Source organism: Aegilops tauschii, chromosome 1 (assembly GCF_002575655.3).
Source record: "Aegilops tauschii subsp. strangulata cultivar AL8/78 chromosome 1, Aet v6.0, whole genome shotgun sequence".
NCBI classification, from domain to species: domain Eukaryota; kingdom Viridiplantae; phylum Streptophyta; class Magnoliopsida; order Poales; family Poaceae; genus Aegilops; species Aegilops tauschii.
In genome coordinates this window covers 484067374-484093866 of record NC_053035.3, presented here as the reverse complement: position 1 = coordinate 484093866, position 26493 = coordinate 484067374, and the positions used below count along the sequence as shown (strand labels likewise).

The 26493-nt window shown below is 43.2% G+C and overlaps 1 protein-coding gene and 1 long non-coding RNA gene across 2 annotated transcripts; both read left to right on the top strand.

The window, feature by feature from the left end:
- The first annotated feature begins 7589 nt into the window (after nucleotides 1-7589).
- On the top strand, nucleotides 7590-10082 carry LOC109784131 (ABC transporter F family member 4). Its single transcript, XM_020342728.4, has one exon. It carries the CDS (start codon nucleotides 7715-7717, stop codon nucleotides 9833-9835), a length of 2121 nt encoding a protein of 706 aa, XP_020198317.1. The 5' UTR covers nucleotides 7590-7714; the 3' UTR covers nucleotides 9836-10082.
- A 1488-nt stretch (nucleotides 10083-11570) lies between these two features.
- Nucleotides 11571-14477, top strand: LOC141026080 (uncharacterized). The gene is made up of 3 exons (XR_012187973.1): nucleotides 11571-11795; nucleotides 13291-13677; nucleotides 14004-14477. It is a non-coding gene; the product is annotated as an uncharacterized lncRNA (long non-coding RNA).
- Nucleotides 14478-26493: the final 12016 nt, after the last annotated feature.

The window sequence follows — 26493 nt, the reverse complement described above, 5'->3', positions numbered from 1 at the left end:
ACCAATATTCTTACTAGAGCATAATTTCTCATCAACATAACTCACATATCACATCATCATATCTCAAAACTATTACTAAGAATCAAGTTTATTTTGTCCAATGATCTTCATGACATATTTTCTTTACTTTATCCTTCTTGGATATCTATCACTTTGGGACTAACTTTTATGTGTTGCTTTTCATAAGCTCAAACAAGTATAAGTGAAGATCATGAGCATAACAAATTTTCTTTCTCTCAAAATAATTTAAGTGAAGCAAGAGAGAATTTCTTCAAAATTTTACTAACTCTCAAATAAATCTAAGTGAAGCAAGAGAGTATTTCTTCAAAAATACTAAGCACACCGTGCTCAAAAAGATATAAGCGAAGCACTAGAGCAAGTCCTAGCTAGCTCATAAAAGATTTAAGTGAAGCACAGAGAGCAATTCTAACAAGTCATGATATAATGTTGGCTCTCTCAAATAGGTGTGTCCAGCAAGGATTGATGACTTAAAACACAAACTAAAACAAGCAAAGACACATATCATACAAGACGCTCCAAGCAAAACACATATCATGTGACGAATAAAAATATAGTCTCGAGTAAAATACTGATGGTCGTTGGAAGAAAGCGGGGATGCCACTCGGGGGCATCCCCAAGCATAGTTGGTTGCTCATTCTTGGATAATAGCTTGGGATGCCGGGGCATCCCCAAGCTTAGGCTCTTACATCCTTCCTTCATCCATCGTAAGATAACCCAAAACTTGAAAACTTCAATCACACAAAACTCAACAAAACCTTCGTGAGATCCGTTAGTATAAGAAAGCAAACCACTACTATAAGTGATGTATCAAACCTATTCATATTTTGTTTTTGTATTATATCTACTGTATTACAACTTTTCTATGGCAAAAACTCATCAAAGAAAACCATAGAGCCATCAAAATAAGCACACAACACAAAGAAAACAGAATCTGTCAAAACAGAACAGTCTGTAGTAATTTGGAACTTTCGAATACTTCTGTAACTAAAAAATATAGGCCAAATTAGGACAACCTGGGTAATTTGTATATTAATCTTCTGCAAAAAGAATCAGGGCAAAATCTCCTTTCTATGATTTATGAAAATTATTTTCGTGAGCGCAAAGTTTCTGTCTTCTTCAGCAAGATCAAACAACTATCACCAAAGAAGATCCTAAAGGCTTTACTTGGCACAAACACTAATTAAAACACAAAAAACACAATCATACTAGTAGCATAATTGTGCTAACACACAACAACAGAAAGAAAAAATAAATTTTATTCATTGGGTTGCCTCCCAACAAGCGCTATAGTTTTACGCCCTTAGCTAGGTGTAAGGCAAGGATCTAAGTTTTGTCATCTTTGGTTTGAGATCCATAAGATGCCCTCATGGTTGATTCATAAGGTGGCTTAATTCTTGTTCTAGGGAAGTGTTCCATACCTTTCCTCAAAGGAAATTGGAACTTAATATTGCCTTCTTTCATATCAATCACGGCACCGGTAGTGCGTAAAAACGGTCTACCAAGAATAATTGGACAAGACGGATTGCAATCAATATCAAGAACAATAAAATCTATGGGCACATAATTTCTATTTGCAAGAATAAGAACATCATTAATTCTTTCCATAGGCCTTTTAATAGTAGAATCCGCCAAGTGCAAATTTAAAGAGCATTCTTCAAGATCGGTAAGACCAAGCACATCACATAAAGATTTTGGAATTGTGGAAACACTAGCACCCAAGTCACACAAAGCAAAACACTCATAATTTTTAATCTTGACTTTGATAGTAGGTTCTCACTCATCATGCAATTTTCTAGGAATTGAAACTTCCCATTCCAATTTTTCTTACAAAGCTTTCATCATTGCATCAACAATATGTTTAGTAAAAGCTTTGTTTTGTTGATAAGCATGGGGTGAATTCAACATGGATTGCAACAAAGAAATACAATCAATCAAAGAGCAACTATCATAATTAAAGTCTTTGTAATCCAAAATAGTGGGTGCATAACTAAAGTTTTGACCTCTTCAAACCCACTTTAATCAATTTTCTCAACAAGATTTTCACCCTCCGAAATATTGGGACGCCTTCTACCTAAAGTTGACTCTTCTCAGTCCCTTTTTCATCAATCTTATCTTTTCTAAACAAGAAATCAATAGAAGAAACACCAATCATTTTAAGATCTTCATCATTTTTGCAAGAATAATCACTAGAAAAAGCTTTTTCTAAAAATTCTCTTTTAGCTCTAAGCATAGCAGTTCTTTTCTTACTTTCATCCATAGAAACATAAAGAGCTTTAATTGATTCATCAACTTTAGGCACAAAAATTTTCATCTGGAGATTTTCCACATCATGAGTAATTGTATCAACACTTCTAGACAAATCATCAATCTTATTCAACTTTTCTTCTATGGAAGTGTTGAGAACTTTTTGCATGTTGATAAATTCTTTAATATTATTCTGAAGATCAGAGGTATTCCTATTATTATTGTAATATTAATTTCCATAGGAATTACCATAATTATTAAAGGAATTACTAGGAAAAGGCCTAGGATTAAAATTTCCTCTATAAGCATTGTTGTTGAAATTATTGCGAGAGATAAAATTCACATCAATGGCATCACTATTTTGCTCAATCAAAGTAGACGAAGGCATATCATTAAAATCAACAGGAGCACTTTTACTAGCAACCAATTTCTTAAGAGCATCAACTTTATCACTCAAAGAAGAAATTTCTTCAACCGAATTAACTTTTTTACTAGTAGGCGCCCTTTCGGTATGCCATTGTGAGTAATTTGCCATGATATTATCAAGCAATTTGGTTGCTTCACCCAAAGTAATTTCCATAAAAGTACCACCCGCGGCGTAATCTAAAAGATTACGAGAAACAAAATTTAACCCCGCATAATTTTTTTGTATGATCATCCAAAGATTTAACCCATGAGTTGGGCAATTCCTTAGCATCATTTTCATCCTTTCCCAAGATTGTGCAACATGCTCGTGTTCAGGTTGCTTAAAATTCATGATCTGGGTTCTAAGGAAAATAATTTTTGTGGGCGGAAAATACTTAGTGATAAAAGCATCTTTGCACTTATTCCAAGAATCGATACTATTACGAGGCAAAGAAGAGAACCAAATTTTTGCAGAATCACGCAAAGAATACGGAAATAATTTCATCTTCACCACATCATTGTCCATATCTTTTTTCTTTTGCATATCGCATAATTCCACGAAGGTATTAAGATGGGACGCGGTATCCTCATTAGGAGTACCGAAAAATTGATCTTTCATAACAACATTCAGCAAAGCAGTATTAATATCACAAGTCTCCGCACTAGTGGCGGAAGGAGTAAGCGGAGTGCCAATCAAATCATTGTTGTTGGTATTTTAGAAATCACATGATTTGGTGTTCTCTTGAGTCATGATGACCACACAACAAGATTGCACTCAAAAAACAGATGAAAACGGCGAACAAAAAAGAGGGGCGAATAAAACGGCAATTTTTTGTGAAGTGGGGGAGAGGAAAATGAGAGGCAAATAATGTAAATTGCGAGGAGATGAGAATTGAGATTAGGGACCTGGTTATGTTGAAGATCCTCCCCGACAACGGCGCCAGAAATTCCTTTTGATGTCGCTTGAAGCTACGTCGGTATTTCCCCAAAGAGGAAGGGATGATGCAACACAACGGCGGTAGGTATTTCCCTCAGATATGAAACCAAGGTTATTGAACCAGTAGGAGAACCAAGCAACACAATGTAAACAGCCCCTGCACACAAAGAACAACACCTCGCAACCCGACGTGTTAAAGGGGTTGTCAATCCTTTTCGGGGTACGGCGCCTCAAGATAGGCAAAACGGACGTGAGGAAAATTTAGTAGATTGATAGATCGAACGCCAAACAAAATAAATAAGAATAAATTGCAGCAAGGTAATTTTGTATTTTTGGTTTAATAGATCTGAATAGAAGTGCAAAGGAAAAATAGATCGCAAGCAAATATATGAGAAGGAAGACCCGGGGGGCCGTAGGTTTCACTAGTGGCTTCTCTCGAGAAAAATAGCAAACGGTGGGTAAACAAATTACTGTTGGGCAATTGATAGAACTTCAAATAATTATGATGATATCCAGGCAATGATCAATACATAGGCATCACGTCCAAGATTAGTAGACCGACTCCTGCCTGCATCTACTACTATTACTCCACACATCGACCACTATCCAGCATGCATCTAGTGTATTAAGTTCATGGAAAAACGGAGTAATGCAATAAGAACGATGACATGATGTAGACAAGATCCGTTTATCTATGGCGACAGATATGGATCCCATCTTTTTATCCCTAGTAGCAACGATACATACGTGTCGGTTCCCTTTCTGTCACTGGGATCAAGCACCGTAAGATCGAACCCACTACCGGGCACCTCTTCCCATTGCAAGATAAATAGATCAAGTTGGCCAAACAAAACCCAAATATCAGAGAAGAAATACGAGGCTATAAGAGATCATGCATATAAGAGATCAAAGAAACTCAAATAACTTTCATGGATATAAAAAGATATAACTGATCATAAACTCGAAGTTCATCAGATCCCAACAAACACATCGCAAAAAGAGTTACATCATATGGATCTCCAAGAGACCATTGTATTGAAAATTCAGCGAGAGAGAGGAAGCCGTCTAGCTACTAACTACGGACCCGAAGGTCTACAAAGAACTACTCACGCATCATCGGAGAGGCACCACTGGAAGTGGTGAACCCCTCCGTGATGGTGTCTAGATTGGATCTGGTGGTTCTGGACTCTGCGGCGGCTGGATGAATATTTCGTCGACGCTTCTAGGGTTTCTAGATTTTTTGGGGTATTTATAGAGCAAAGAGGCGGTCCGGGGGCACCCGAGGTGGGCACAACCCACCAGGGCGCGCCTGGGCCTCCTGGCGCGCCCTGGTGGGTTGTCCCCTCCTCGGGACTCCCCTCAGGTCCAACCAGGGCCCAATATCTTCCTTCTGGTCCATAAAAAATCTACGTAAAGTTTCGGGGCATTTGGACTCCGTTTGATACTGATTTCCTGCGATGTAAAAAACATGAAAAAAAACAGCAACTGACACTTGGCACTATGTCAATAGGTTAGTACCAAAAAATGATATAAAATGATTATAAAACATCCAAGATTGTTAATAAAACAGCATTGAACAATAAAAAATTATAGATACATTGGAGACGTATCAATTACCTTGTCAACTTAACCTTTACAACAACAGTAATATGCTTCGTGGCCTTACGGCGGAAATGCTGAGTGGGGCCCCTTCACAACATTCACGAAGGCTATTAAACCAAACATTCAATAGAGGATCTCATATCCTTATTAACTTCTCAACTCCTATACGTACCAAGGTTCATCCATATCCCCGAGAACTAGGTGGTCTACTCGCACATGGAGACGACAAACATCATATGAATAGCGTCGGCGAACATGAATGAAGTGAACAAGTAATACACGTGGTGATCCACGAGGGGTTCAGTATTACAACGAGACGGAGATGGGCGATGGTGAAGGTGGGTGATGAAGATGGTTGATGTCAATGTCTCCTTGCACGAGATGGTGATGATGGCAATCTCCTTCTTGCCAATTTCTCCTTCGGATGCCTTACAAATTTAGGGTTCTAGATGAGTTTCTAGAGTTTGTATGTGTATGTGTGATCTCAGATCCGTTTGCACGAGGGAGAAGTAGCCGATCTAGAGGCGGTAGTGGCGGCTGGTACGACTAGTGGTACGAGCGTGTGTGCTCGTATCCATTTGCACGTGTGCGTGTGCGTGTGCATGTGTGTGTGTGTGTGTGTGTGGTGTCCAGACTCAACATAAGCATACCCAAACGGGCATTTATCCAGTGGTGGACTTCAAGCAGGGGCCATCGCGCATCCGTTTACGTTGCGCACACAACTCTATGTAACGTGCCTTGATCAAGTTTTTTATGTTGTAGCAGAAGATCAAAGATGCGAAGCAAACAAAGTTGGGGCAAGAAAAATTTGTAGGAGGAAATGTTACAAAGGTAATTACAACACAACATGTGGTATGAATTTCATTGTGTACATACATCTTGCTTACCTGATTTTTATCCAAAGCAAATATGGTTGTAAATGAGATCCAAGTATGGTCATGTTCATAGGTTCAGTAAAGAAAATTATTGGACAGTTGCTTGACTATGGAAGTTGGTGGCCGCCAGACAACTAGGAGGCAAGGGCGAGCGTGGAATACATCATCTTCAGCAGTATCGCAGCCAAGCAATTTTCTATTACATTTGACCTTTATTCTGAATTATCAATCAAAGAACATCTAGACTTTGTGTTCTGTTTATTCGTTTATCTTTGTCATAGTAGATAAGAATAATTCACAATTTATGAATTACTTGTATTTTGCAACATTCTTTCTAGACTATGTACTGATTGTTTAGGTGTTCGATTTGCAGGGAGGCGAGGAGGAAAGGAAGCACTGGTTCTTTGTTCTTTGTGGTGCTTTGTGTACATCATAGGGGGATAGTACTGCCATTGGCAGTATCACATAAAAGTAGCTTGCAGTTTCTATGAGTTTTGCATAGATGTTCTAATCTTCTTCTAGTATTTGGCTAATGTGTGTACCTTCTTATATATAGTCCAATTGATAACATAAAAACTTGGTTCTACATGTATTATGTTGTGTGTTTTATTAACCGTTGTTACATTTGTATGGATGATCTTGCTGATGTCTTTTGTTCTTAGTTCACAAAAGGATATATGGTATGATTTAAATCCTGAGCAAGAACAAGCTATAAATTTTAAGTCGCAAACTAGCAAAAGGACTCCAACTCCTCAGTTCTTGGAAGTAACTACTATGTAACTGCCTTTTCTACTTCAATATCTATGTTACGTTAAAAGGGTGGCACTATGTTTGGAATGTATACTCAACAACCGCGGTACCTTTTTTTTTATAAGATCATAACTAAACTGTGAAAAATAGGTTGGTGCTCACTTACTTTGTTAAATCATCCATTCCATTTGTAATTTTGTTCACTCACACTAACATGGCGAGTAATTAAGTATGTTTAATATTTGTTTTGACATCTTTAGTGTTAATCGATCGAACTATGTCTAAGTTTGGTGTTCCGTGGCAACACACGTGCACTCAGCTACTATTTATCGGTAGTTTAGTATCCTAAAAATTTAGGTCATGTCATGTTTGTGCTCATCTCATACTCTTACCAATGCTTTTAGCCTTCTACATATAGTTCATCTTTGGCTCAACAAAATACCTATAGCTATAAGGATGGCTAAGGCCTGTGTTTATTGATTGCCTGAACCATAGGATAGTGAATTGTTATCAAAAGCGAGTCACAAGAAGAAACACATAATGCAACAGAGTATTAATAGTGCAAAACCATATGAACTGTGCTTAGAAAGCAAGTTCAGAATCCAGCAATTTTGTCAATGACAAAAGGCATTTGTATTTTTTGAAATCACTACAAAGTAGATGCACTACCACATGTGCACTCCCTTGGCAAGGTGCAGCAGGCAGATCCCCTCGTAGGCGGGATAGATCGTGTCCCTTCCTTTCACATCTAACGGCTGAGTCATGAGTCTGATGGTTTCACTGTGTCTCGAACCCTCCAAGTAGAAGCCAAACCCAAATTCCCCAACCCACATCGCCGTCCTCCACCTCCTCCTCCTCCGCCGCCGCCGCCGCCGCCGCCATGAGTCGCAAAAACGCCTCCTCCGCCGCCGGCAAGAAGGAGAAGCCCCCCTCCGTGTCCGCCATGCTAGCCTCGATGGACAAGCCGGCGCCCAACGCCAGGCCCGCGCCCAAACCCAAGTCCTCCAAGCCCTCCAAGGCGCCCCCCTCGTCCTCCTACATGGGCGACATCGACCTGCCCCCGTCCGACGAGGAGGAGGACGAGGCCGACGTCGCCGCCGTCACCGCCAAGGCCAAGGCCAAGCCGGCCCGCGCCACCGTCGACCTCAACGCCCTCGCGCCCTCCGACAAGGACGCCAAGAAGAAGGACAAGCGCGAGATGATGGCGGCGGCCGCCGCCGAGGCCGCCAAGCGGGAGGCGCTCCGCGACGACCGCGACGCCTTCTCCGTCGTCATCGGCGCCCGCGTCCCCGGATCCGCCGCCGACGGCGACGCCGCCGTCGACGGCAACATCAAGGACATCGTGCTCGACAACTTCTCCGTCTCCGCCCGTGGGAAGGAGCTGCTCAAGGGCGCCTCGCTCCGGATCTCGCACGGTCGCCGGTATGGTCTCGTGGGGCCCAATGGCATGGGCAAATCTACCCTCCTGAAGCTGCTCTCCTGGCGGCAGGTGCCCGTGCCCAAGAACATCGACGTCCTGCTTGTGGAGCAGGAGATTGTCGGTGATGACCGCTCGGCGACCGAGGCCGTGGTTGCAGCCAACGAAGAGCTCACGGCGCTCCGGGCTGAGCAGGCGAAGCTTGAAGCCTCCAACGATCCTGATGACAATGAGAAGCTTGCGGAGGTGTACGAGAAGCTCAATCTGTGTGACTCGGATGCTGCTCGTGCCCGCGCGTCCAAGATCCTCGCGGGGCTGGGGTTTGATCAGGCGATGCAGGCAAGGTCCACAAAGTCATTCAGCGGTGGCTGGAGGATGCGCATCTCGCTTGCCCGTGCTCTCTTCATGCAGCCAACGTTGCTGCTCCTTGATGAGCCTACCAACCATTTGGACCTCCGAGCTGTGCTTTGGTTGGAGCAGTACCTGTGCTCGCAGTGGAAGAAGACCCTGATTGTAGTCTCCCATGACCGGGACTTCTTGAACACAGTGTGCAATGATATCATACATCTGCATGATAAGAGTCTGCATGTTTACCGCGGCAATTTTGATGACTTTGAGAGTGGGTATGAGCAGAAGAGGAAGGAGATGAACAAGAAGTTTGAGCTGTATGAAAAGCAGATGAAAGCAGCAAGGAAGACTGGGAGCAAGGCTGCACAAGATAAGGTTAAAGGCCAAGCACTGTCAAAGGCCCATAAAGAAGTTGCCAAGGGGAAGGGCAAGGGAAAGAATGTGGCAACTGATGATGATAATGTGAAGCCAGCGGATCTGCCACAGAAGTGGCTTGACTATAAAGTTGAGTTCCACTTCCCAGAGCCTACTTTGCTTACACCACCCCTCCTTCAGCTCATTGAGGTGGGTTTCAGCTACCCCAACAGGCCGGACTTCAAGTTATCAGATGTTGATGTTGGCATTGACATGGGAACACGTGTTGCCATTGTTGGGCCCAATGGGGCAGGAAAGTCTACTCTTCTAAATTTACTTGCTGGTGATCTTACCCCAGCTGAAGGAGAGGCAAGAAGGAGCCAGAAGCTCAGGATTGGACGATACTCGCAGCATTTTGTTGACTTGTTGACAATGGAGGAAAATGCGGTTCAGTATTTGCTCAGGCTCCACCCAGACCAGGAGGGAATGAGCAAAGCGGAGGCTGTCCGTGCCAAGCTTGGAAAATTTGGCTTGCCAGGTCACAACCATCTTACTCCCATTGTTAAATTATCTGGTGGTCAGAAGGCCCGTGTTGTGTTCACTTCGATATCAATGTCGCATCCTCACATTCTCCTACTGGATGAGCCTACAAATCACTTGGACATGCAAAGTATTGATGCTTTGGCAGATGCTCTCGATGAGTTCACTGGAGGTGTGGTCTTGGTTAGCCATGACTCGCGGTTGATATCTCGAGTTTGTGCCGATGAGCAGAAGAGCCAGATATGGGTTGTGGAGGATGGCACAGTGAGTAAATATGATGGCTCGTTTGAGGATTACAAGGATGAACTAATGGCAGAAATAAAGAAGGAAGTCGAAGAGTAATGCTATTCATGTTGAGCTGCACAGTGCTTACTCTTTGTAGAATGAGCTGGTTTCTTCTTCTGAAATCCCATGTATTACTAGCAGAGTTTGTTTGTTTTGGTCTACAGAAAGTTCATATAGTTTTTCATGTGCGTAATATCTATATGGACAAGATGAGTTTACTGTTTTTTGCCTTTTCTATGTTACAAGATACTGGTAATATGGTATTGTTTCTTCTGTACGATTTTGTGCAAACCTATTGTACTAAGGCATCTTGGTTGATATTACCTGCATATTGCATTTTCTCATGTTAACTTACTAAATAGTTACCATTATATGATCTGAGCTAATAGCGCCAGATTCTAAAATGAAATGCTTGGTACTCCCTGTGTTTTCAACCAGCTGTGTAAGAGTACTGGTTCTTTGTTGCAGAACATGCTCTGTGTAGAGAAAAATATCAATATGTATTGACTACATGAATTTAGCTCTGATGTGTTATGGCCGCTGAATTTTGGAATCATTATTGGCACAAGCTGTTTCTTCTTTTGTCTAGAATTTTGAGGAACTTAAGTTGTTCAGCATGGTATATGTGTGAAACTGTTTTTCTTTCCCCCATCTGCTTCTTCAAGGTGCAAAGTGTGGATACCATACCACACAGTGTATGTGCCTTACTTGCAGGTAAACCCCAACTCTCCCCTTGGCGCAGCTGGAAGCATGAGTCGTCTCCAGGGAAGTAAAATTTCTGGTTCAGGCTGCATGGATAGTGCTGCATATCAAAAGGCTTATCTTGCATCTTGCTGTGTGGAATGCCATACTTGGGCAAGTCTTGTGGTCTTAGCTCAACTCTTTATGGTAATGAACCAGCATATGGCATGGAAATGGCATATTTATAAGGTCTACCATCTAGCCCTTTTATTTCATCTGCCCAGGACCATGCCATGCCAGCAGATAGGCTAACACGTATTCCATCCATGGCGACGAGTACCACTGGAGGGACTATGGGATCATGGAGTTCTGAGAATGGTGTTATAGATAATGGTTATGGGTCTTCTCTGCTGGAGAAATTCAAGACCAATAAGACCTGATCTTTTGAACTGCTGATGTCATGTGGTCGAGTTCAGGTATTACTTCCTGAATTTAGAGTATAATTGCTGTGTTTATGTGGGATACTAATATGATTCTCTCTCTGCAGCTCGGATCAATTCAGGAGTCGATTTGGACAGCAGAAACTTGAAACATCTTCTACTGAAGAGAACATGATTTTTCCAGAAATACTTCCTCAAGCATGAACATTGATGACTGACGTTTTTGGGAACTATGTCAGTCATCAATGTTGTTGAGAAGTGCCTGCCTTTTGGTTCTCCTGAGGAGCGCCAGATTATAATTAACGAATTGTTTGGTACTACTGATGAGAATGAGCCATTACAGGTGTGTTTCTAACCAGCTGTCTAAGTGTACTAGTTCTTTGTTGCAGAGCATGCTCCGTGTAGAAAAAAAATGATATTCATCGACTACATGAGTTCTGTATTTAGCTCGTATATGTTATGGCTACTGAATTGTGGAATCATTATTGGCACAAACTATCTCTTGTTTTGTTTATCGCGATGAACTGAAGTTGTTTAGCATGGTATATGTGTGAAACTGTTCTTCATTTCCTCATAAGCTGCTTCAAGGTGCAAAGTGTGGCTATCATGTCCTCTTTACTACAAAGCTTGTATGTTGAGCAATTTCAGTTTTGTGACTTGTAGCCTCTGCTTTGCAGGCACTGAATGACGAAAGACCAGTTTGCAAAATATGTGGCGCAAAAGTTTTTGGGGACCTGCGGTGACCACAACTGTGAACATATCAAAGGTCCTCCTGGACGCAGTAAAAAGATAGGGATTAGTTACCTACCTCACACAGGACAGGAAACCTGGAATTTCAGTAGTGTGAGGATGCATAAGCGGTGTATCGGCAGCAAGCATCAAGCAATTCAACTAAGGTATTTGAGCTGGCTCCCTCCAACCAATTCTTGCAGCCATTTGGCAGATGGACCATCCAAAGTGAGATATTAGAGGAAACTGAACAACACCCAAATCAACAGGTGGTCGATTGGAGGTGGTTCAGTTCCATCTAACTCTCACTTCAAGTGGCACATGTATGACGTATCTATCCAAGGTCCCCCCAGATCATCAGGAAAATCGACCGAAAGTGAGGCTGTGGGACTAATGTCTGGTTCGGTTCAGGATTTTATAGCCGTGTAACTGGGAAAGGAGAGTCCTGGCTGTCTGTTGTGTTTGTGCCAGCCCCTTCATGCACATCGTGTGGGCTCGTCCTGCAAGCATGAACCTTGTGACCTTAGCTTAAGCACCCCAGGACAGGACAGAACAGTGGTCAAGCCTAGTTTATCTTTTTCTTGTCTTCTCAAGGAGTGCTCATGGTTACTCTTCTTACAGTGTCAGACTCAATTCAACCTTTACTCCATGCTTATTTGGACGTCTTATCCTAGCAACTAGCAAAGATAATGTTCCGTGTCATCCAAAAAATGGGACCGTACATATCACTCCTAACACGTGTCGGTTGCCTTGAAAAGTTGTGAAGACACACCATGGGGAAACATGTTGCCTGGGTGGGGAAGCTTATTGCTGCAAAGAATTTTTTGGGTTGATCCAACGATCTCACCTAAAGGCTAGATTCTATTCTAGTCTCCCCCAGGTTAGCGTTATGGGAAAGTAGTGGCTGAACCCCCCCTCGGTGCACCCACACAAGAAAACATACCAAAACATTTTGAGAAAATCTGAAACTTTGTGAAAATGATCATCAATAAATGTTAAGAGAGGCTCGCCAAGTTTGGTCATCAAACGACATCCGAGGAAAACTGTACAAAAAAACAAAATTACAAATTTTGGTCAAACAGTGCACGTACATTTTGAGAAATTTTCAGTATTTTTGTCCTTTTTGTATAGAGCTCCTCGGATGTCATTTGACCACCAAAATTGGCAAGCCTCTCTAACATTTGTTGATGATCATTCTTACAAAGTTTTAGATTTTTTCGAAATGTTTTGGTATGTTTCCTTATGTGGGTGCACCAAGGGTGGGTGTAGAAAAACTACTCTCTAGCGTTATCAGTAGTCTTTAATGCAAAATAAAGGAGGGGGCCTCTGTGAATAAAAAAAAGGAGGATATTTTGCTTGTTCTAAAGGAGAGAAGTTGTATATATGTACCCTTCTTCGCTCTTTGAGAAGGAAAGGCAAGGCATGGAGGCAAAATTAGCTGAAATATTTTGGGTCAGATGATGATGCTAAGTGTTGGTCTTTTTGCCTTGGGTTTCATCATCACCATCTCTCTGTAAAGGTTTCTACCTTGCTGACGTTTTGAAAAAAAATCAAATGAATGTCTCTTGTCTGTTTTGGTGCTAATTTAGTTTTCTTTCTTTCGTAGTGATGCAATACACATCTTTATTGGAGTTCATCTTTCTGATGCAATTTTATATTCAGTTTGATCACAGGATGGATATTTGCCTGCTCATAATAGGTAGTTGAAAGAGAGGAATCAGCTGCAATGACGCTAGGCTTATATGGGCACAACAACAACCGGTGCAGACTCCTAACTGGAAGCACCACCGGAGAATGTGCGCCACGATGAACAATGCACCATGGCAGTGGTATCTGCTTTACGGCTTTTCTTCTCCTCTTCCCATGAGTTGGTCGGGGGCAGCAGCATCTCATCTGTCAGTCACGCGCATGGCATCTGTGTGGCGGATATCATGAAGAGACCGATCTAGGTTGTGGTAGAACCTGCCCTCCACCACGGCACCATCTGCCCTTCGCCAGATTCTAATTAATGAAATGCGTGGTACTTCTGATGAGAATGAGCCATTACAGGTGTGTTTCTGACCAGCTGTCACTGTACTGGTTCTTTGTTGCAGAACATGCTCTGTATAGAAATAAAATCGATATTTATTGACTACACAAATTATGTATTTAACTCGTATGTGTTATGGCTGCTGAATTTTGGAATCATTATTCGCACAAGCTATTTCTTGTTTGTTTGTGGAGGAACTGAAGTTGTTTAGCATGCTATATGTGTGAAACTGTTCTTCATTTCCTCGTAAGCTGCATCAAGGTGCAAAGTGTGGATAATATGTCTGTTGCTATAAAGCTTGAATTTGGGCATTTCAGTCTTCTGACATGTAGCTTCTGCTTTGCAGGCAATGATGAAAGACCGGTTTGCAAAATGTGTGGTGCAAAAGGTTTTGGAGACCGGTTTGCAAAATGATGAAAGACCTGTGAGCTGATTCTTTCGTGTATCAAGGTCCTCCCAAGTCCTGAACACAGTAAAAAGATGGGGATTAGTTACCTACCTCACACAGGACAGGATACCTGGAATTTCTGAAGTGTGAGGAGGCATAAGCTGTGTATCGGCAGCAAGCATCGAGCGATTCAACCAAGGTAGTTGAGCCTGGCTCCCTCCAACAAATCCTTTTAGCCATTTTGCCAGATGGACCATTCAAAGTGAGATATTAGAGGAAACTGAACCCCGAATCAATCCAACCAATCAAGCAGCGCTCAGGGTTACCTCAAAGTGTTCCATGTCATCCAAAAAATGAAACCATACATATCACTCCTAACACGTGCCGGCTGCTTTGAAAAGTTATGAATACAAGCTCCGTTTTCTTTGATCCTATTTTCTATTTTGTGTCTGGAAACAATTTATTTATACACCTTCTACTACAGCTGTCTCCGCTTAGAAATACGAGATGTATTTCTCACGCAAATCAAAATTATTCGAGCTCCATCAATCAAAGAGCAAAGCCAGTTAGCAGTTGTATGTAAACAGGATTGGACAAGCATCACAAGTCCAGTATAACTAACAGTCATACACACCAACAGGGGAAGCTGTCTATGGGTGGGCACAACAGCAAATGTTGCAGAGTCCTAACTCGAAGTACCGCTGGAGAATGTGCCCCACCGCTACCGGCACCGTGGCAGTGGTATCTACTTTATGGTCTTTCTTCTCTTCCCATCGGTTGGTCGAGGGCGGACGCGTCAGTTGGTCACACGCACGGCATGTCTGTATGTCCTTGGATACCATGAAAAGACTGATCCAGGTTGTCATGGATTTCATGTTTAGCAGCACTTTGGTTTCGATTTGTTTGTAATAGAGAGGCCTCCCTCTTCACTTTCTGTTAAAGAAACCATCTGGTTCAGATTACAGACTACCCCGAGAAGAATGAACCCAAGCTTCATCATAGCTCGCCAGGGAAGAGAAGCAGACTCCAAATGGCGCAGCAGGGCACACATATTACAGGCTAGCAGAGTTTGAAACTCATCAGACAGACTCCAGGGCAACAGTTCAAAACCCAAGACACAAAATAAGACTACAGGGCAAAGCTAAAGCAAACTGTAGCATCCAAATCCAGTAGAAGTTCAGCATCAACCACAAATTTTGAGCACCCCTGGTCTCCATCATTGCGACGCCCTATAGACCTCACTTGCCACCTATTCTATGAGTCTGGCCCCCAGTATTGGCACCCTTTGATTTTCCACCTTTATCTGCAATTTTAATGAGGATAATAGGATCATTAGTCTGTTTCCTCTAAAGCACAATATGATTCCTACATCTCCATATAGTCCAGAATATGGCTGCCGAAATTTGGAATCATTATTGGGCAATTGGCACAAGCTATTTCTTGTTTAGAGGGACATAAGGTGTTTAGCATGCTATATGTGTGAAACTGTTCTTCTTTTCCTCATCTGCTGCTTCAAGGTGCAAAGGGTTTTGATTTGTTGGGAATCTATCATGCCCATAGATGAATACCAGTTATGGACATTTTTTTTTCTGTTTACCATTTTCTCGTATTGCTGTAGAAACTAGCCATTACCTAGTTGAAAGTAGCTTGTACCCCACTTATGCGAAGGGTTTTCTGTTTCTTATTTTGTAGCATGTCTTGCAAATCAGGAAACCAGAAGAACGTACTTCTATAATTAAGCAACTTGTGGGACAGATCGTGAAGATGAGCCAACAGAAGTTTGCTTCCAATGTTGTGAAGTGCCTGTCTTTTGATTCTCCCGAGGAGTGCCAGATTCTATTGATATGTTTGGTACTGTTGATGAGAATGGGCCATTACAGTTGTATTTCTAACCAGCTGTCTAAAGTGTACTAGTTCTTTGTTGCAGAACATGCTCTGTGTATGTAGAAATAAAATACTAGCTAGTTATTTATTGACTACACAAATTATGTATTTAACTCATATGTGTTATGGCTACTGAATTTTGGAATCATTATTTTCACAAGCTATTTCTTGTTTTGTTTGTCTTGATGACGAACTGAAGCTGTTTTCACAAGCTATTCCTCGTAAGCTGCTTCAAGGTGCAAAGTGTGGATACTATGTCTATGTTGCTATAAAGCTTGAATTTGGGCATTTCAGTCTTCTGACATGTAGCTTCTGCTTTGCAGGCAATGATGAAAGACCGGTTTGCAAAATGTGTGGTGCTAAAGGTTTTGGAGACTTGCGACGCCACACCCGTGAGCTGATTCTTTCGCGTATCAAGGTCCTCCTCAGTCCTGAACACAGTAAAAATATAGGGATTAGTTACCTACCTCATACAGGACATGAGACCTGGAATTCTGAAGTGTGCCGAGGCATAAGCTGTGTAATCGGCAGCAGGCATCAAGTAACTCAACCTGGTAGTTGAGCCTGGCCCCCTCCAACCAATCCTTGCAAGCATTTGGCAGATGGACCATTCAAAGTGAGATATTAGAGGAAACTGAACAACACCCAAACCAACAGGCGGTCGACCGGAGGTGGTTCAGTTCCATCTAACTCTCACTTCATGTGGCACATGTACGGCGCATCTGTCATGTTGGTACCCCCAGACCATCAGGTAAATCTACCGAAAATGAGATATTGGAGAAAAACAAACTGGAAACATCAGCACTTTGAGATGGATTTTTCCAGTTTGCTTTCCTCGAACACTCACTTTCAGTGCCTACACAACAACAGCTGAAAACAATACTAGCATGGCAGGGAAGTGGCGTTGGTTACGATTCAGAAGCCAGGGGTAGGCTGTGGAACTACTGCCTTGGTTCGGGCCAGGATTTTATAGCTGCACAACTGGGAAAGGGAGTCCTGGCTTTTTTGGGCCAGCCAGCCCTTCATGCCCATCGTGTGTGCTTTTCCTGCATGAACCTTGTGCTTTCGGTTTCAGAACCCCACCCTGGTGGTACAAGTAGATAGAGTATTTTTTTCTGGTAGACCTTCCCAGGACAGAACAGTGCTCAAAGCCTAGTTTCTCCTTTTCTCTTCTCAAAGCGCGCTCAAGATTAAAGTGTCAAGACTCAATTCATCCTTACTGCAACTCATCCCGATTCCTGGTCACAGGCATTTGCTTAATGTCTACCATATTTTTTGCATTTCAGAAAGGCAGATTGATATTTGGGTCTTGTCTCAGTCTTGCAGAGATTGAAGTTTGCTTCTAAAGATTTCAGTCATTTTATTTCAGAAAGGTGTAAATAAAGGAGTGGGTGAGTGAGGCTTTTTGGCTCTCTTGGCTCCATGGAGCCCGAGATTTTCAAATATTCAAAAATTGACTTCTTAAGTTTCAAAAAAATACACTAGTACTTATAGATGTATACTCGATGTGTGTAAAATTTCATAATGAGATACGTTTATGTGTGAGCTGTACCAAAAAAAAAACATGTACTACTTTTATAGTGAATGGTACATGTGCTAGAAATACATCATTTTGTTATTTTTGTGTAGCTCACATAAAAATGTATTTTGACATGAAACTTTACAGACAAGTAGTATACGTCCATAGGTATGTGTGTATTTTTTTTTCAAAAAAATTGAAACCTAAAAATTTGATTTTATTTATTAATTTATTTTAGGCTTCATGGAGCTCGAGCTCCATTAGCAATTTCCGGGGCCCTCTAGGAATGAGAGAGAGAGGGAGAGGGATTGTGTATCTGTACTGTTTTTCACCCTTTGAGCAAAATTCGCTGAAATATTTCGGGTTAAATGATGATGGGAAGCGTAGATCCTTTCGCCTTGGGTTTCATCACCATCTTTCTTCAAAGGTTTCTACCTTACTGCCGTCTTGAATGTCGCTTGTCTGTTTTGGTACTAACTTTTTCCTTTCACAACGGCTCATACAATCTTTAATGGAGTTCATTTCTCTGATGCAATTTTATACTAGGTTTGATCACAGGGCGGGCATTTGCTTGCTCATAATAGGAAGTTGAAAGAGAGGAATTAGCTGCACTGACGCTAGGCTTATATGGGCACAACAACAACTGGTGCAGGCTCCTAACTGGAAGCACCACCGGAGAAATGTGCCCCCCGGCTACCAGCACCGTGGCAGTGGTATCTGCTCTTCTCCTCTTCCCATGGGTTGGTCGGGGGTGGCAGCGTCAGTCAGTCATGGCATCTGTGTGGCGGATATCGTGAAGAGATCGATTCAGGTTCCACCACCTCCACCATGGCATCATCTGCTCCAAGTATTGGGCCAACTTGTGATTTCCTACTCATCTACCACTGCTTGCATTACCACCATTCATTAGCATTGCCATCACTTGAATCTACATGCCAAGCCTTAGTCACCCGGCCCAACCATCAGTGTTAAGGAGTTCCTTCCTTTGAATAAACCGGGACATGCCCTTGGAACCCAACGAGTTTGCTGCACGCTGCTTTCCTGTATTCCTCATCGAGTACAGAAACACTGTTTGTGTTGACATCAAACAACCTCTCGCCGGCCAAGACAGCTGAAAACCGTGGTAGCATGCTTTGATGGCTCTGTTCGACATTCGTTAATCTTGGAGGAACTGAATCCTGTGCGGCATTGGGCATTCATTATTTGCACAAGATATTTCTTGCTTTGTTTGTCTGGAGGAACTGAAGTTGTTTAGCATGCTATATGTGTGTCCCTCGTAAGCTGCATCAAAGGTGTAAATTGTGGATACGCTGTCTTGGTTGCTATCAAGTTTGAATTTGGGCATTTCAGTCTTCTGACTCGTAGCTTCTGCTTCGCAGGCAAGGAATGGTAGACATTGTACAGATCCTCTATCAGTTCCTGCCTGTGAGCCTGAGCAGACACTAGGCCAGCATACTTGGTCACCTCAGGCCAATCTTGGGAGGCCACAACCTGCAGGGAAAATAGTTGCAGCTCAATGTTTTTTTAGAAAACAACAACAGCCAGTCACTAAACATATGAATGAGATTGTTCAACTTACTGCAGCAATGGAAGGGCTGCTGTCTTCACCAGGATATGATGGGGGTGGGTGACATCGGCGCCGAATATGATCGTCTCGGTCTGTCGGTGACCAGAGGCATGCACCTTGACACTGCATCAGCCAGCACAGTACGTGTTCCTTCCCCCAACCTTTGGGAACAAAAGGTTGTGTTACATTCAACAACTGAAGAAATGCACAAAACACAATTTGAACACCGACCTTGACATTTATCTTCAGAGAAAGGTTTGCGAGGATCTGCTTGTTCATCTTGAACACTTGCTTCGTCAGACAGCACTGGGAGATCAGCCCGAGGTCGATCTCGAAGGCACGCTTCAGGTCACCTGATACCAGCACAGCATACATGAGCATTAATTAATTCTGCTTGAATGAACCTCTAGTCTGGTACGTAGCGCAGAAATGAATGTGACTGAAAGTTTTTACGTACCATAGAGTGAGCCATTGTTGTCAGGAAGTATTCCGATGAGCAGTTCGAGCTCCCTGTGCTGCGGACCGAGTATGGCCATGGCATCGTGGAACCGAGCTTTCAGAGCTCGCTAGCTCCACTTGATCCCCGCAGGTCGTCTGGGGTGAAGCGTATCTCATCGTGCAGGATGTGGTAATTAATGGGTTGGTCTTGTAGTCCCCTGAGGTGTACAGTAACAGGATTAGTTAGGTCTATCAACTACAGTACAAAATAAATGGACAGTCAGACTGGTTCCCTGTCAAAATTCATAAACACAACACTACAACTAAAAGTGACCTAAACAAAGCAATAGGCAACAAGAATCAACAAACATGCCAGCCACACACAGATACTTGGAAGAACTAACAGTCTACAAACTTATCCAATCTCCTACAAGTGTAATGGCGCCGGGTCAAAAAGAAGTGTAATGACCTGAACAGGTCAGAATGAAACCATATTGTGACATACAGCTTCAACTTGTACACGTATGATTGTACGATATTAACAATGTTCTGGTAATAAGATGGAAGATAGGCATGGAATTTAGGAACATTTTTGGGACCCACTTGTTGTCAACACTGTACTTGCTAGATGCCAATTGATCAAATGGAAAATTTCTTACAAAAACAGAGACTTTTTTTCCTGTTGAACTGGAAGTAGGTAGACTATGATCAACCTAAATCAGTTAATGTACTAGTACATTTAAAAAAATAAATGGGCTATAAGTTAAAAAGGTATCTGGTATCATTCAATACACATGGCTGTAGATAGACTGCACTTTCTAGATATCAATGGATCTAGTGGAGGACAACATTTTCATACAAAACTGGTCACTTGTTCAGTTTAATTGAGGGGGGAATTTTGTTTCTGCCACTGGTTTTTGCCTATTTTGCTTAACTGAGAGCTAGCAGTGGAAGGGGACCGATTTTCACCCAAGAACCATACAAATGCACAAGTATATACTGATGAAAGTCACCTCGATTATTTGATCCAACCCCTCCAATGTTTAGCACCTGGTTGAACTGGCTCTCGCTCACACCATCCCTATATTGAAGATAGAGAGATCAACATCGTGCTAAAAAAACAGTTGCTCAAGACGTACTCAAGAGTGTACTGACTAGTGAAGAATGCCTAACCTGAAAATAATGATCTGATCTGGTTTTCTTTTTCCAGAACTGATGTAGAAGTCAACCAGTCACTCCCTGAAACAATTTCGAGTTCAGACAAGCAATAGGAAAAAAACAACAACTTGGAGCTCAGACAAGAACCAGAAGACAATTACTCCCTCCGTTCCAAAATAAATGACCCAACTTTGTACTAAAGTTAGTATAAAGTTGGGTCATCTATTTTGGAACAGAGTGAGTAATTACCTTGAAATACCCTCCGACAAACACGTACGTTTTTGGATCGAAGTGAGCTCCTGCCTTGGATTTGACAGGAGCCCTATCCTCCGGTGCGCCCCGCGTCTCAGAGATGTCGTCAAACTTGATGAACTGTGCCACCTGAGCAGCACCAGGTGCACATAGCAGATCTAAGACACTGCATGCAAGGAACATTAGATCAGGATTTGCATAGCAAATCTGAGCAAACAAGGGCTTTGACATATGCAAAAAACAAACCCACAAGCAACCTACCGACTGATATGGTTGTGGTGCTCCTCCGTGGTGGAGGGGGAGGATGATTCCGGGTCGCAGTCCCATGTGGCGGCGTCGGCGAGGGCGGGCCGAGGGGTTTGGAAAGGAACGGGGAGCGGAGAGCGGGCGAGGGCCCGGCGGCGGCGATGAGGTCGCGGGGGAGCGGCATCGCGGGAGGAGGAGTGGAGGCGGCCCCGGCGGCGGCGATGAGGACGCGGAGAGGAGGAAGGAAGAACGAATGGCCGCGGGAGGAGGAGTGGAGGCGGCCCCGACGGCACTTGTTAATTGTACCTCTCCCCTCACTTGCCACCTTGCCACTAAAGCGTACCCTCTTGCTCCGCAAACGCCCCGCTCTGACACCACAAGGCCGCTCTCAGCGCGCATCCGCAGCACAGTGCGGATGCGCGCTGAACTGTGGAGGGACGCACAAGAGGGCAAGCGCCACCCCGGCAACCAGAACAGGGTCACCGGGGAAGATGGACGCCACGAGAAGCACTGGCTGTCTCCCAGTGCAGCGCCTAGGATCCCGGCAACGCACTGCCCGGCCACCTTGGGGAAAGACCCGCCGAGCGGCCGAGGTGTATTGGCGCAACGAAGCATTTGAGGATGGAGAGTAGGTACGCTACACGGAGAGTGTAGAGCTCCTCCGACGACAAGAGAATGATGGCCAGGAAAGAAACGGCGTACACCCCGATGCAGAAGTTCCTCAGCACCACATCCTTCCTTCAGTTTTGAAAACTCTGTTATGAGCCAGCTGTTCATCGCTCATCAGAGAATTGGGGAAAAGCGTGAGAAGGAGAAGGAGAAGCGGGGCGAGGCAGGAGAAAGAGAAGCGGGGCGAAGCAAGGCTAACGAGGCACTGACCTCTGAATTGATGCATGATGCGCGTGCTAGCTGGCCGCTGCAGGTTTCCCTATAACGATAGCAGACAAACTCCATCTATTCTGAGGCTACCAGAAGAAGGAAATCAAGCATGTGATGTGAGAAGAGATTACAACTGGAGTGGTAGTATAGTTATGAGGGTTTTTGGAGGTGAAGCCGGTCTGCACGTACGTGCAATGAACTGGGTCTTCTAGTCCACCACCCAAGACCTCACCCCTAAGTAGAATACCTGGATTGAGAGGCGCACAATGAGTTCATACCAGTTTAATGAATAATACATATAAGTTAACAGAAGCACCCTCCGCCCACCCATTCTCCAAAACCCTAGCCCCAAATCCCTCGCCGCCGACCGCCGGACAGCCGAGATGCCGGACCTGCCGTGAAAATATATTAGATGTACTTTACTTTGCGTTGGAGAAATCTCGGGAGGTCGGAGTATGGCGGGCATTGCCCCCCCCCCCCCCCCCCCCCCACCCCTTACAACTCATTGTTTCTATTAACAACTCGTAGTCACTAGTAGGAAAACCCTTATAGCTGACAGAGGAACAAAAGATAAAGCTCTCCATTGCTCGTGCTGTGCTCTCAAATGCATCAATTCTCTTGCTGGATGAGGTTACTGGTGCTCTTGATTTTGAGGCAGAGAAAGCTGTTCAGTAAGCACTAGATGTTTTGATGCTTGGGAGGTCTACTATCATCATTGCTAGACGTCTCAGCCTTATCAGGAATGCTGATTATATAGCAGTGATGGAGGAAGGCCAACTTGTTGAGATGGGGACACATGAAGAATTGTTAAATCTTGATGGTCTTTATGCAGAACTTAAGTGTGAAGAAGCAGCAAAGCTTCCGAAGAGGTCAGTTCATCATCTTTGACGCAGCTAGCAATTCGCTTAGTTCCCTGGAAATAGAACTTGCAAAACTTCCCTGTTCCTTTTTTTGGAGAACAACTGTTGTTTTATTCTAGTTCGAATTCCTTTTGATGATGCAGAAGATATGTTTTGAAATAAATCTGCTTATGTACATGACTGCTACTATCACGTTTCAACATGGCTGATTTGTCGTATCTTTACTGCTTTAATAGTTTCAGGGCTCTATTCTTCATTCCTGTTGTCATTATTGGGTTCCATATCATGATATCCATATATACTTGTTATGTCCAAATCGATGGTGATATTTCCTCATTCTAGCAACTTGAATTGTTTGCAACATCTATCTTTGAGTCCATGTTTACCTAATAAGAATCTACTGTAAGCTCTTCTGTTTATTTTACTCAGCTAGCATGAAATGTGTGTTCATGTCTGCAGCAACTGGTGTAATATCGGTTTTATAGATCTACAATTTTTTGTTGTTGTTCGATGTGTTTATTTGCTTTGTCAGTTGATTAAATCACTTGTTTTCTCCTAAACTATTTCAGGACACCTATGCGAAATACGTAGTGCAAAAAGGAATGTTTTGGAAACTTGCGACGACCGCAACCGCAAACTGATTCATTCGGGTATGAAGGTCCTCCTGAACACAACGCAGTAAAAAGATAGGAGTTAAGTGTGAGGAGGAAGTAAGCTTTGTATCGGCAGCCATTTCCTCCTGAACACAAACTGCACCAAGCAATTCAACCAAGGTAGTTGAACCAATTTCCTCCCTCGAACCAATCCTTGCAGCCATTTGGCCAGATGGACCATTCAAAGTGAGATATCAGAGGAAACTGAACCACAGATCAACAGGCAATCGGCCGTAACGAAGATGGTTCAGTTCCATCTAACTCTCACTTCAAGTGGCACATGTATCTATCATAGGTATCCCCAGATCATCAGGCAAATCGAGCGAAAGTGAGATATTGGAGAAAAACAAGCTGGAAAACATGAGCACTTTTGATACGGATTTCCAGTTTGCTTTCCTCCAATACTCACTTTCAGTACTAGCGTAGCAGGGAAGTGACGATATTGTTTGCGTTTCAGAAGCCAGGAGTAAGCTGTGAATGAAACTGCTGTCTAGTTCGGTTCGGGATTTTATAGCCGTGCTACTGGGAAGGGTCCTGGCTGGCTTTCTGTTGAGCCAGCCAGCCCTTCATGCACATCGCGTGAACCTTGTGCTCCCTGACCCCAGTGGTAGAAGTAAAGGTTGAACCTTGTGCTCCCTGAACCCAGTGGTACAAGTAAAGGTTGAACCTTGTGCTCCCTGACCCCAGTGGTACAAGTAAAGGTTGAACCTTGTGCTCCCTGACCCCAGTGGTAGAAGTAAAGGTTGAACCTTGTGCTCAAGCTAGTCTAGCTAGTTTCTCTTTTTCTTGACTTGTCAGGAGTGCTCAAGGTCAAAGTGTCAGACTTGAACCAATTCAACCTTTACTCCATGCTTATTTGGACGTCTTATCTGTTAGGAGTAAATCTTGAGTTAGAGTTGCAGTAGGATTACTTGTCCGGCCGGTTGCCGTGTAATTAGATTTGGAAGTACTAGTCGGAGAGTTTATGCGTGAGTTCTGGTAGTTAGGAGTAGTAGTAGTCAGCTTAGTACTCCCTCCGTCCCATAATGTAAGACGTTTTTTGGCACTGCACAATTGCCAAAAAACATCTTACATTATGGGACGGAGGGAGTACATGACTAGTTCGTATAGGTTTTGGAGTCCATATAGGAGGTCACGTACGACTAGGATTAGGTTGTCTTTGTCGGTCCAGGTTGGTGGATGTGTATCTATACCTACTATTCCGCTTTGTTTGGTCCCGCTTCAATTAATTTCACGTACGCTATTTGGTTTCGTTATTTGCCATCAGCTTTGGCCCAATGGAGGAAGCCCACCTGATGGCGCACTGTGGCCCAGGTCCGGAGAGCTGGCAAAAAATAAAATAGCCGATGGGAGGGGGGAGCAACTAGTTAACGAGCGCTCCTTCGGGAGCCTCGCAACGATCAACGCCACTTGGCGCGCTCTTAGCCATTCGCCACGTGTCGCGCTCTGGACGCTTCCTTCGAATTTTGTTTTTTTTATTTTTCCGCACGCGTTTTCGGCTTTTTAAACGGTTTTTTTCCGGATTTTTTTGACGTTTTGGTTTCCCCCGGTCTTTCTTAGCTTTTCGATAAAAAAAATTCCAAAAAATAATTTTTTTGCGTGAAAAAATGCGTTTTCTTTTTTTTCCTTTCGCGAAAGTCACGGTTTTTCTTCCGCGAGAGGTACGGTTGTGCTTTTGCGAGAGTCACGGCCGTGCCTTTCGAAAACGAAAAAAAACGCGTTTTCTGTTTTTTTTTTCTTTCGCGAGAGTCACGGTTTTGCTTCCGCGAGAGGCATGGTTGTGCTTTCACGAGAGCCTCTCGGAAAGGGAAAAACAAAACGCGTTTTCTGTTTTTTTTTCTTTCGTGAGAGTCATGGTTTGCTTCCGCGAGAGGCACGGTTGTGCTTTCGCGAAAGTCACGGCCGTGCCTCTAGGAAAGGGAAAAAAACGCGTTTTCTGTTTTTTTTCTTTCGCGAGAGTCGCGGTTTTTGCTTTCGCGAGAGACACGGTTGTGCTTTCGCGAGAGTCACGGCCGTGCCTCTCGGAAACGAAAAAAAAACGCGTTTTCTGTTTTTTTCCTTCCACGAGAGTCACGGTTTTGCTTCCACGAGAGGCACGGTTGTGATTTCGCGAGAGGCACGGGCGTGCCTCTTTCGGAAAGGGAAAAAACCGTGCTCCCGGTTCGGTTTTTTCGCCCGGTTTTTTCGTGCGGTTTTTTTCGTGAATAAAAAGTTCGTCAAAACCTATCAACATGGGATCTGGTTTTGAAGATCTCGACGCGAGGAATCCAATGGTGAAAACGGTTCGAGATTTGGATGGTTTAAGAGATAAAACGTTTTGAATAAACGGATCTACGAAAAAAAGGAAAACTTCCGGGTTGCGACAAGTGGCACGCTGCATGTGCGCCACTTGTCGCGACCTGGGAAAGTGGAGTGTTCTTTGCAACGAGTACTCCTTAATTAGTGATTTCGATGGGAGGGTTCGATCTCATAACCTGCCAACCGGCCACGCACAATTTGTCTAACTGACCCAGCTAGAGATATGAAATGTTTTTTTCCCGTTACAACGCACGGACTTTTTGCTAATATATATATATATATATATATATATATATATATATATATATATATATATATATAGACACACAGCCAAGTCATAAGATTGTGTTTGACTGAGCAACCGCAACAGTGTCCAAGTATTCTCCCGCAAGATATTGGTAGCTAGGTTCACGCATTACACAAGCTTCTCAACTTATCATCATATATACGGCGTACTGAATCAGTAGAAACTACTGTCCTGTCCTCTCCTATCTGTCGTTATGCCCCGTCTACTACTTCTTCCGTTCCAAAATACTTGTTATGGTTTTAGTACAAATTTGACCTAAAATCACGACAAGTATTTTGGAACGGAGGGTAGTTTTAGTACAAATTTGACCTAAATCCACGACAAGTATTTTGGAACGGAGGAAGTACCCTGGGTTAAAACAAAGACGCAACTATATTAAGCATTCAG